Raw genomic sequence first — 12,629 nt, forward strand, 5'->3', positions numbered from 1 at the left:
CCTGACCACTCCCATTATAAGGTTGCATTTCAGAGTCCTGTAACTTTGCTATACTTGGTAATGTTTTACATAGTGCCCGTGTCAGGCATGCATAGTGAAAACAATACTTCCCTGTCAGCTGATGATGCTGGACAAAGCTGCTTTTCCCTATAATCAGTGCTGTGCAGGTGTATTGTGTTGGCACGGAGAAAGGTTCACTTTTCTCCCCTCAAAGGCTGCACTCAGGCTGTGCAGCACCAGAGCTGAACAGTAGTAATGTTTGGTCCTCTGTGATTGTGGTTTGTACAACAAAAAGGTAATTTTAAACTTTGTATCATAGTCTGTATGTATTGCAGTCACACAGGTGATTGCAGATCTGGTGTCGCTTTTGTTTCTGTACTCTTAAAGTTGCAGCCTCTGGAAAGCTCCCCTGTACAAGGGTGAAGGTGTGCACAGGTATGGGTGTAGCACATGGACAGTCATCTCTCACTGGTTCCTTAGGCAGCAGGATGGTGGGTGAGGAAAATCCCAAAGTCTACAGAGAATACTGAGTTGAGTCCCTTGCCCTCCATGTGGGAGGCGCTGCTTGCTCTACCTAGCATTCATGTGCCTCCTAGTATATCACCGAATATGTAGCTTAATTTTCCCATGAGTGGATGAAGAATAATATTTACGGTAGATACTGTGGTTGTCAGGAGATAGTTGAGGCATTACAGCCAAATAGTTTAATGATTATAAAAGCAGTTTGAAAGTAGTTGTTTGACTTTGGTCTCTTTTGTACAATGCAGTTAGCACGTCTAAAAACATTAACAATGCTAATGTTTGAAAACTTGACATAATTGTGGAGTCTTGGTCTGTAAAATCCAAATTGCCTGTGCTGCTCCTTACACAGCATGTTGCTTGCGCTTCCATTCAGATGGCACAATTCCTTTTGTATGCATTGTTTTGGAAAAAAATGAAAAAGAAATGAGTGCTTAATAGAAATAAGTGAGCTGTTTGATACAGCTTCAGGACCTGGGAAATCTGAGGAGTTATAATCTGCCGTATTGAAAATTACCAACCGTATCTGTGTAGTTACTGGTGGTAAGGTTGTTCTTGACCTTATTACTATACTTTATCATGCATTGTGAAAAAGGTTATATTTAAAGCTAGTTCTCCTTAGAGTGATGCTTTTTATAAGGATATACAAGGGCTGCTCAGAAAGTAATGCCTCCTATTTTATTATGTTGGTCTACAATGTCAGAGGCAGATGGTGGTGGTATGACTCTGGAGACTGACCCTCCCCACCAATATTCCATTTCATGTTGTTGATGTGTTACAGTTATCAGCAGAGGGTTAGTCTGACAAAATGACACATGGAAGTGTGGATGAAGTGAAGGTGTGTCACTGAATTCCTTCATGTGGAAAAAATGGCACCCACTGACATTCATCGATGCTTGCTGAACGTTTTATGGAGACCAAAGAGTGGACGTGAACACAGTGAGGCACTGGGTGGTGCATTTCAGCAGTGGCAACAGTGACCTGAAAGACAAGCCATGTTGTGCACAGATAGCCATGCTCCTCTGTCACACAATGAAAGGAAGAGTGTCTCAATCAACTAATTACTGAGAATCAGCAAATTGCAACCAAGGAACTGTGCGCTGAGCTGAATATTGGCTTCAGTGCGTTGGAAGTGATGGTGGGAACACTTGAATATTGCAAATTTTGCACCAGGTGGGTCCCACAAATGCTCACACAGGAACAGAAAGAAGACCTTTATGCAAGTTTGTCAGGACCTATTGAATCAATATGAGACTGAAGGTGACAGTTTCCTGAATCACATAATTACTGGTGACAAGACATGGTGTTACCACTGTGAACCAGTGTCAAAACGACGGTCCCTGGAGTGGTGACATGTGAATTCCACATCAAAGAAGAAGTTCAAGACACAGTTCTCAGAGTGTAAAGTGATGGACACTCTTTTGGGATAGGAAAACAGTGATCCTTCTTAATTTCCTGGAACCTGGACAAGCCATCAACTCTGACTGCTACATCGCGATGCTGGCTAAGCTGAAGTCTTGAACTTCCAGAGCCAGGGTAGGTGAGAAGACAACCTTTCTCTTGCAACATGATAGTGCCAGGCCCCGTACCATTTTGAAGATTGTGGAGCACATTGCCAGTGTTGGCTGAACTGTCCTACCATGCCCGCCATATAGTCTGAATTTATCACCTTGTGACTTCCATTTGATGAAAGATGAACTGCTGGGTAACATTTTTGTAGCAGTGATGCCATCATAACAGCTGTGAAGTTGTGGGTCACCTGTGCTGGTGCAGATTTTTACAAGTGTGGCAAGCAGGCTTGTGTTCATCGCTGGCAAAAACGGTGATTACTGTGATGAAAAATAGTGTTTTGTAGCTGAGACTTTGCTCTGTCAAGTAGTGTTATTGTGGTCTTTGTTTCTATTGTAGTTTCCATGGAAATACATAGGAGGCATTACTTTTGAAGTGACCTAAGTATATTGCTTTTATCAACTTCCTGCCTTACAACACTAGTAGGGAAATGACATCCTAAATCTCAAGAGGCTATGGTGTGCCCTTTCTCCTTTTGTTAATTTCATAGAACGTAGCATAGTTAGCCCTCCCTCAACTCAACAGTGCAAACACTGATTTAAAGATCCACGAGGACTAATTGATTTGTGGAACACGCAGTGTTTCTGTAGCACAGTTTCAAGTGATTTGCAGCTTATTTCAGATAATCCCATCTTTTCTTTTCCAGTTGTGATAAAATGCAAAAAAGAGAAATGAGTGTTTTTTGTCTATCTCACCTCAGAAACAGGAATATCTTTTCTAATGGGAATAAAACTCCCATTAATTTATTGGGATCACAGTAGCTCTTTAGAGGTGGAGATAAAACAAAGTACTCTCAAGAAAATGACATTAAAACAATTTCTTGCGAATGAAACATTGCAAATGGATAATACTGGTAAAATTCAAATGTATTTATCCATAATTTAATAAACTTAATGTACTTCAGAGTATTTTCTTTTTACATTATTTTAGCCACGCTGGCTGAGCATGTAGCAAAGGGGAGTAGAACTTCATTCTGGAGTTCTGTATCCTGGGACAGCACAGTATGATTGGATTTGCAGTGTATATGTTTCCTTTTCCAGTGTTGTGTTTTGGCACTTAATCACTTGCTTCTTTCCAAACGGAAAACAAGAATAAAAGTATTAACAAGGAAGAAACTTGATGATCGTAGTTTTAAGGCTTAAAAGTACATGCAGTGAACTGTGTTATCCTGCAATGAAAACGTGTGGCTGCAAATATTGCTGCACTTTGGATAAGTAAGCAATTATCTCAGGCATTCAGCTTTGATGGGCTTGATGAAGTTTGAATTGGCTATAAGCAGAGACAGTTGGCTCTCTCTCAGCTCTGTTTTCATCTGTAGTTGCTAGCAGAATAATACTTCAGATGCAGAAAATGGCTGACAAAACACAGAAGAGAAGATCTGCATAAAAAAGAGTTATGAGGAAAGCCTATCTAAACTGGTTGCGTGTTTTTCAGGTATCAAAGCAAGCCAAAGAGTTTCTGGAATATGTGTATGAGGAGCCACTGATTGATATCCAGCAGGAAAATCCCATGTTGTACAAGCACGTTGAATCTCTGGCAACTGTCGTCCGCCTGAGACAGCAGCTAAAATCTCTGCGAGCCTATTTGTTCAGCTGCAGAGCAGCAGTGGCTGAAGATCTACGTAGAAGGTAAGAACCATAGACAACATGTAGCATAAAAGTATAGTTTCCAGGTCTTGTGTTCCTACCACCTCCTCCTCCCCCCCCCCCCACAATCTAGTTCTGAAGATGTTACCCATTTAGAAAGGTGTTGTGCTTGGATCTGACTTTTCTGGGTAGCTAGCATATCTACTGCCAAAGAAGATGGCTCCAGTAGGTTTTGTAGGGTCTAAGTATCTGAAGTTCTTGACGGCTATTAACCCAGGGGCCACACATTGTGGTGAGCATCTTTTACTCCTGTTCAGGCTTCTTGACTCTGCATGAACATCTTTAAGTCATGTATGGTACCTCATGATCCCTGCCACAGTGTCGGGCTTTCAAGTTATCTAAGTATGGTAGCCACTGTCAGGAGTCTGAACCAGTTCACAGTATAGCAAAGCTTAACCAGTGGTTGAGTACTACCCTCCTCTATGATATGTATGATTTCATAGAAATGCAGAGGGAGAAGCAGTCTCCTGCGTGTGACTCAGCTCATGAGTTATGTGACGCTGGAGTAGTCATGCTCTTGTTCAGTCACCATCTTTTCCATGCATTTCTTGGCTCTGCAGAGTGTTTTGATTACTGGAAAATACATGGTCACAGCACAGTAGAAAATGTTTCTCAACTTAATAGTTCTGAACTTTCCTTGAAGGAAGCAAGCTAAAAATGAATGATCTTCTTAAAACCTTCATGACACAGTGGTGACCTTAAAAAAGCTACGTGCTAGATTTCCTAAAGAGATTGGGAGATAGCTCTGGCTATGCTGTGTTGTGAGACAAGTGGTTCCAGGTGCATGTAGCTGACCCAGTGGTAAATATGTTGGTAAGCATTTGTGAGTGAGATAAGTCCACAAATAAGAAAGCCACTGCTTTGAAATTATCAACTTCCAAAGGATAAGAAAGCAGGTGCCATCAGTGACTGTGTTTTCAGCATAATTTTTAGGGATGTGGGATCTGAATTCTCTGAGAGGAAGAGGAGACCAAACTAGTGTCTTTATTTGACGCAAGTGTGAGATAAAGTCTGCCATTCAGTGGATAACTGTTGTTTCTTTGAGTAACTACGTCAAGAAGGATATAGCAGCATGTTTCTGGAGAGTGCCCTACTAAGTTCTTGCATCAGACCTGCTGGATTGTCAGTATGTGTTTGTATATGTATTCTTGTATAATCCCCATTATCTGATAGGGCAGCTCACAGCATTTTAAAAATTAGGATGCTTTTTCTTTTATTTCAGACTATAGTATTATCATGCAGAGCTGTATTACTCTTCAGTTACAATTATTTTCCTATGCTATCCTCTTCAACTGCAATAAAACTAAAAGGAGAAGAAGATTTGTGAAGGCTGCTTTTAAGGAAAAGTGGCAGAAAAGAAATTGCGTCCTCTGATTAATGGTGAAGAAAAGAATGCCCTAATTAAAATGGACAGGAGGAGGCAGAAGAGGCTGAAGGTACTTAAGTAAGAGAGTGAAAGAAGAGAGATCAAAGGAGGTCTAAATAGAGAAGTCTATGACCTAGAGACAAAGGGATGATGGAAAGACAGGAGAAGGAGATTTGAAGGGCTGCAGCTGAGGGAAGGAGATGATAGGGAAGAGATCTCAGGAAGTGAAGAGTTAATAAAGAAACTGAGTCAAATTGGGGTGGGAGAGGGGGCAAAAACTTGCCTCCAAGAAGTAGAGGTGACAAGTGCTGAAGAAATGGAGAGTAGACAGAACGGAGAAAAATTCTCACAGAAATCTGTGTGTGATCTTTTCTTGGGGTGATAGGCATGGGAAGAGACAGAAAAAAAGTCACAAATACCATGATAAGAATTTAACACCAACTCTGATTAGAAAAAAAAGAAGTAGCAGCAGCATGGGCAAATATGTCACCTCCTGTTTTGTGGCTATAGGTGAGTGATTCTATTAGCTGGACATTACTGGAAGCTTGTTCCCTTTATCAGAATGAAGCGCCCAGGAAGGTAGGAGGGGAGGATGAAAACACATGCTCTGTTTTCTTCTTTATGGGTTCCTTCACAGTGTCTCAAATGGAAACTCTGTGGTGGAGAGAACCTCAGCCCAGGAAGGGTGAGAATATTAAGGCACTGATTTTGTACAAAGGAAACATCTCCAGTTTGCCTGGATTTGTTAAAAAGCACTGTAAAAGTCACTGAAGGAATGTTTCAAAAGCACAAAATGCACCTTAGAGTTCAGCTTCTTCTCAGATTGTGAAGTCTCCATTGGGGTGAGTTTTGGTGCTCAGTTGATTCTTCAGATCTCCTGAAAGAGTTTTGCAGAAATGGAAAGTATGGAAGTCCTTTTCCCAGAAGCAAGTATCCCTTGCTGAGAACTGATCCCTGTGTCTTTGTTTGGTTCGTGTAGTATGACAGCTTGCAGACCCTCACTATCAATGTAATGGCTTTATGGAGCACAACTGGCAAGTAAATATGTGACTTTAATTTACCTTTGTTTCATCACATGGGCAAGTTTCAAGAAAAGGAGGAGTTAGCCCTCCTAAAAACAGTACCATTTCTGAGTTAGAAATGAAAGAAAGGAGGAGAGAATCCAGTTATCTATCTGGCTCTGAAAACATTTTTCTGCTTGGTTTTCACCTTAGTATGTGAATGACTATTAATCACAAGCAAGTGAACACAGCATCTTGGAGACCTGTCAGGCCCATATAAACAGACTGAAACAAACTGTTAATATTGCTGTCTAGGGAGAACTAAAAACAGACTGATTAATTGTATTGGCACCTTGCTGCCTTTGAGACACTAATAGAGCCTGCCTTTTTAGGGAAAAGCAGATCACTCTGAGGTTTCTTTTATTAATACTATTTGCATTATCATCATCTTTAAATCTATACCTTGCTCTTGAACTCAGATCACAAAACAAAGATGGCAATGAAGTTGGAAACTCTTGATATCCTCTGGGAAGACGAAACTGTTTACAGTGCTTACAAGTCATTTTTTCTGAAGAATTCCAGATGGTTATAAACCAGGTTAACTCAGGATCCAGTTGGTTTAAATGTAGAAATATTATTTATAATGCCTTGTGTGCAACGATAGGTACCTTGGGAACTTTGTGAAGCTTGGCATCTAGTAGGGTACTCAGGGCTGGGCTTTGAGGAAGCAGCTGACTAAGAAAGACAGGAAGAGAAAAAGGAAGGAAGACAGAAAAAGAAGCAGAAGAAATCCTAAAAGTAGCTAGCAGGCTTACAGTAAAACAGTGGTCTTCATCATTTATAGTGATTTGTTTTCACCTATTGCTCCTCCAGATTCTAAACTTTTTATATTTACAAGGGGAAAAAAAGTAAAGAAAACCAGACTTGGCTGAGAGGAGAAATAAGGCCCACCACTGGTGCATTTCAGCAGTGCTCGCCAGAGATTGGCCTGCTGAGGCTACAAGCCAGTTGGTGAGCACCCTGTTTTACAAGGGATGTTGTTATGCCTGATTTGTTGTGGCTGTCGGTTCAAGATTGCAACAGACGTAATTTGCCTCTAATGTCTTTACTCAACACGTTCTCACTTGTTTTGGTTGCATTGCTTGTGTGGATTCTGTCCAGAGTGAAGCGTACAAGTACTAAATCTAGGTTGGTTCTAGGTTTTGTCAAGTGGAGCTATACAAATCCCAGCACAGCCTGCTGATTCCAGGGTGATGAATAAATGGCACAAGCAAACAAGAGTACATCAATAAAGTGGATAGGTAGGAAAGAGAGCGAGAATCCCCAAGTCCATTGAATTGTTAGATTATTCTGTGAAGCTGTACTGAATGGTGCAAGTTTTACTCTGGTTTTACTTTCTTCCTTTTGTTTCAGGATGTGAAACAAGCTGTGCTCCTATGCCATAGTCTCATAGAATCACTGAATCTCCTGAGTTTGAAGGGACCCTCAAGGATTATTGAATCCAACTCCTTGCTCCACAAAGGATCACCCTAAAGTCAAACCCTCTGTCTGAGCACACTGTCCAAACAGTCTTTGAGCTCTGGCAACTCAGGGCTGTGCCCACTGCCCTGGGCAGCCCATTCCATACCCACCACCCTCTGGGGCAGAACCTTTCCCTAACTCGCACCTTACCCTCCCCTGATGCAGCTTCACGCCGTTCCCTTGGGCCCTGTTACTGTCCCCAGAGAGCAGAGCTCAGCGCTGCCCCTCCGCTCCCTGTGAGGGGCTGCCTCCCACTGTTCTTGTCACTGTTGAAGGCTCTTCCGGACAAAGACCTGCCAGAATGATTTTTTCAGGTGGTCTTCTGGTACTTCCATGTCTACTGTAGGGTAGTGTAACCTAGGTTTACTTTGGAGCACTCTCTGAGCTCTCTTCTCTCTGAGCTACACACCTGAACTTGCAGTGTTGCTAGCCCAGATGTTATAGACAGATTGCAGTGGAATGAGGTAAGATACTCTGCAACAGATTCTGCAGTATGTTAGTATTCATTCTAATGTCCTCTGTAATTCGACATTCTGTGTATGGTGGTGAGAAACTACATGGAAAGACTTCCCAGAGACCTGGATGCATTGCATAGTGTGTTATAAGAAAACCAAATTAGAGCTTGCTGTTGCAGGAGGAGGTTAAAGGTGCACCTCCAGTGCTGCAGCCCTGTGGTCCTGGCTGAGCCTTCTGGTCTGTCAGCACAAAACAGAACAAGCCCAAATTCAGCTATGCTGAACAATAGAGTCCTGTCACTTCCGACAGTGTGGCCTTAGCCATATCACTTCTGACACAAGGATAGATTATTTTCAAAATATTTGTGTGGCAGTTGGGGAACCTGTCTAAACACATCACACAATTCCTGATTGATCTTATGCAATCACTATACAACCAAACACCTCATGTATGTGAAGCTGGGGCTATGTCAGGTTGTCTTTCAGACCAAGAAGAACAGAAGGTTGTTAAGGCATATCCAGACTGTCAAATGAGAGTATTTTTCACCATTTTCTCTGCACTGGGTAAGCCATTTGGATAGTGGAAAATCCCAAAGCAAGAGAACCAAAGACACAGCTTGTGCAAGCAATTGACTGCAAAAAGAAAATTTGAGAAGGACAGCAACAGAAGGATGTGATTTCATAGCACATCACAGCACATAGAGCTCAGAGTTGAGAGAAAAAAGGAAATATGTTGCATGGGTGATTAGGAGGAGGGAGGGAGAGAAAGAAACACATTCAAAGAAGGTATCTGGATATCGTGAGAGGATCAAGTCTTAAGACCAAATGACACCTAAAAGGACAGAAGGATGAGAAAACAAATGCAAAGAATGCTTTTTGCCATTGTTTTATGTAGGTACTGCATATATGTGATCATTGCACTAGCTAAAATCAAGCATGCCTGTATGTGGAGCTTTTAGAAACAGACTGCCTCTTTGTTTCAATTCTTGCTTTTTATTTTTTTTAAGAAGTAACTGTGTTTGTGGGCTCCTTTCAAGTCAACACCATTAAAAAAAAAATACATTTGGCTAAAACTGTGGAGGGCTCAGTATGAAGTTAAAGTAGACTTTAAGCTTTTATTTCAACTTTCTGGAGCAACAAGTCTGGTGCCAGAGCAGCCACAGGCAGAAGGCAATACTGCAGTCTGTTTAAGTCAAGGGTAAATTGAAAGCACGCAAGCCAGTGCTCTACCATAATAAGCATCCTGCTGAGGAGTGTGCTGGGGGCATAACGGATCTTCAGGTTCGTGTTAGCATTTTCTGGTTTAGGGGCGTGCCTGCACCTCCTTGTCAAACAGATCAGTAGCATTAGATTTCTTTCAAAATGGTAGTTTTCATTCTCTTTTTGGGACTTGATTACTTTTATAAGTAATATACTGATTTTAGGAAGTTCCTGTTACTTGTGGACACTGCATTAAATATTACTTGTGCCATTTTTGTTCCCGTGTGTTTATATCAGAACTTACAGTAGGAAACTTCAAGGATTTTTCCTCAACTTGATTTCAAGATGATTTTCAAGCTATTTTGAATTCAAGATGAAACTTGTGTCTCTAATTCTCTGCATTCCTCTTTTAGTATTGGTGGTATTTGATTCCTGAGTTTGATCTATAGTAATTCTTGCCTTTCACAATGTTATCTTTACCTTACTGAAATAACCACCGAGGAGAGAGACATACTACACTGCATTTTTGCTGGAAGTTTATATCCTGATTCAGGATTGCTGACGAAAGGTTAGCTGGTTTAGGAATGCTCATGGAGAATTTCATATTAACTTGAAAAATTACTTTACCTGGACATGCTTGGTAATCAGTCTAGCTCTTAGTGTGGGTTGAAGTTATTTAGAGAATGGCTGCTCCCAGAAGAGAGTTCCCTCATGAAATTGAAATGGTTCAGAAATGCTTTTTTAACCAAAACCCTAGAATGGGAAGAAAAAAAAACACAACACCTTAATCTGGTGTAAATACCTCAAGAAGAAAGTCAGTGGTACTTTTAAAATTTTATTACTATTTTCTTTTTCTTAATTTATTATTAGCTTTTGACTTCTGAATCGCCAGGTTTCCCAGGACCCCACTTCCCTGAGTAACTTTTTTGTTTGACTGGAAAGTTGAGCTTCTCTTCTCCCAGTATACTTCTAGGAGCTGGGATTGCTAAGAAAATGCAGTGTATCAGAAGCCTGAATAAAACCATATGAATTAGCAATGCTAGGAAAACATTCTACTTTTTCTCCCTTATCTTTGCTGCTGTTCTGCACCTTAAATTAACAGACTCATATTTGAGGTAACTCACGAGTTACTTATATTCCTCTCTACTTCTTAAAAAAAAGTAACTCTGAAAAATTTGAGGTGCAGTTAAAGAGATAAGAGCATGAGCTTCTCCTACCTGCATAATGCATACACAATCACAGCTGTCAGAGGTGCACAATGCAAGGGTTTAAGAGGTTCTGTTGCCTCTTGTCCAGGGGGTAAAAAATGTGTTCAGTCTAGTGGGAATGGCAGAAATCAGCGTGTGCTTGCTTGTCTGCTGGTGCAGTACCTTAAAAGTAAACCAGTGGTGATGTTTGTCAGCTGGTGCAGTAGCTTAAAAGTAAACTGGTGGTGGTGTAAGTTGCGGGGCTAGGCTACGAACACTGCTGGCTGAGGAAATGGACTTGGTATATGGGGTGCTGTGCCAGCTGTGGGTGTAGCAGCTTCCTGCAGAGGGGTGGAGAGAACTTCTGAACATGGCTGTATGCTAGACTGGTGCATCTGCATCTCCTATGAATCAGAGCTCAGCCGTGCAAATCTCAATCTGGCCAAACGAGACACTCCTGGCTGGCACATGAAATCGTGGTGCCAGCTTCCCCTTCTCTCCCTGCCCCCATCTCTGTTTCCAGTAGGCTTTTTGGTACAAAAGAGATTGGTTTGTGCCCAGCTGCCAGCTAACTTGATTTCTTTTGATTGTGGTGTAAAAAGAAGAGTTCACTTTGCTTATCACATTTGTACTTTGGTTATAGTGTCAGGCTTGAGCAGATTAATTGGTTGAAGCTTTAGCCAAGCTGTCAGGGTATTTAACCCACGGGAGAAAAATGACCCAAGCTGATGATAAACAGGCTTTAAATGCAGAGCAATTACTTACTGCTAACAAAGCACCATGACTACACACTTTGTCCAAATGCAAAAAGCAAAGCCTTATCGGTGATTCTGTTTGCAGGAGAACACTAAGAGATAACCTTTGTTTGTGCAAATACTTACATGATAAGATCCTCTGAAAGGAAACAGTTGAAATTTCAAGTTCTATCTTGCTTGAAGGCTGATATATATCAAACAAGAAATAATAATAATCACAATCTGAGAATGCTTAATTCTCTGTTTTAGTTGGACCTAAAGTCTCAGAATGGTGAGTTTCTTTCCTGCTTGCATTGATTGCTCTGATTCTTAGCACGTCGTTACAATAAAGCAATTTAAAGACCTTTAACCAACAGGACTTTGGATTTCATTGTTCATGGGGATTGGGAAAGCTAAAGGACTGGTTGGCATTGAACTTAGTTTGTTCACTGCAGACTTAATTCTGACTGGTAGCCAGGGTTTACAGCACTGCAATCCTGTGACTCACAACTGTTCTGTTTTGCATCAGTGATGAAACTGGGCTGGGAGTTTCTAAACCTCATGAAAGCTTAGGAGGTGCTTTTAGTGGGACGTGCACTCGATACCATTTGCTTCTCAGGGGTCACAGGTCACATTCTGAAGCAGCAGAAGTTTGAGTTTTTATTGTGATGAGTCCTAACATCTTGTATTTGACCTCTGTCTAGCTCACTCTGAGTTTTTTCTGTGCCTTAAGATTGGACTGAAAGGACACTGTTTATTGAATGCTTTTAATTGAACTTTAGAAAAAAAATCAATTCCTCATAGAGTATCAATCAAAAGATTTACAAAATGGACATATTTTCTTTTGCTTTCAAATGACTTGCAGGAGATTTCCCATTTGGTATTTGTAAAGGACCTTTATGTCAAAGGAAAAACTTGACAGTACGAAATGCAAACACATGTTTTGGTCTTTTCAGACAGAGGGCTTAAATTCACCCAGCATGTTCAAAGCTCCTTCTCATGTGGAAAGCAGAGATGTATTTTCTAGTGAATTGTTTTTGAGTGTAGTTACCCCATTCTGCTCTGCAGTCTGTGTTACATTTTTAACCATAGAGGTGATTCCAGGTTGATTTGGATGCCATGTAATACTTTGTCCAGATGCTAATGTAATGGCACTGTCCCATCTCAGCTGCTGTACTCTGATGTCTGGTTTCCTGTGGTTAATTTCAATTACTGTTGGCAGAAGGATGAAGATGAAAGACTTCAAGTCTGCATGAGAAGAAGCATCTTGAAAGAAGAAGTGAGAGACATTAAATAATTAAATTATTCCTGTGTGCCCCTACTGCAAAATATGTTGTATGTGCCATCATCTCCCTAGGTTCAGAGAACCTTTACGGGTAGCCAAGCCTGTTGAAATGCTGAGTGTTGTTCATTTTCTTGTTCCCTGGACCG

The 12,629-nt window shown here is 41.1% G+C and overlaps 1 protein-coding gene across 5 annotated transcripts in view; it reads left to right on the top strand.

Moving 5' to 3' along the window:
* Positions 1–12,629, top strand: part of PLEKHM3 (pleckstrin homology domain containing M3) — a 137,296-nt gene that overhangs the window by 52,260 nt on the left and 72,407 nt on the right. For all 5 annotated transcript variants that reach the window (XR_002439610.1, XR_002439612.1, XR_002439613.1 and 2 more), the window contains one exon: positions 3,523–3,716. Coding sequence is in view for 1 of the 5 variants with exons in the window: in XM_021399698.1 (XP_021255373.1) it covers positions 3,523–3,716 (194 nt within the window). In the remaining 4 variants the exon portion in view is untranslated. The remainder of the gene's footprint in view (positions 1–3,522; positions 3,717–12,629) is intronic.

This window comes from Numida meleagris, chromosome 5 (assembly GCF_002078875.1).
Source record: "Numida meleagris isolate 19003 breed g44 Domestic line chromosome 5, NumMel1.0, whole genome shotgun sequence".
Taxonomy (NCBI): Eukaryota; Metazoa; Chordata; class Aves; order Galliformes; family Numididae; genus Numida; species Numida meleagris.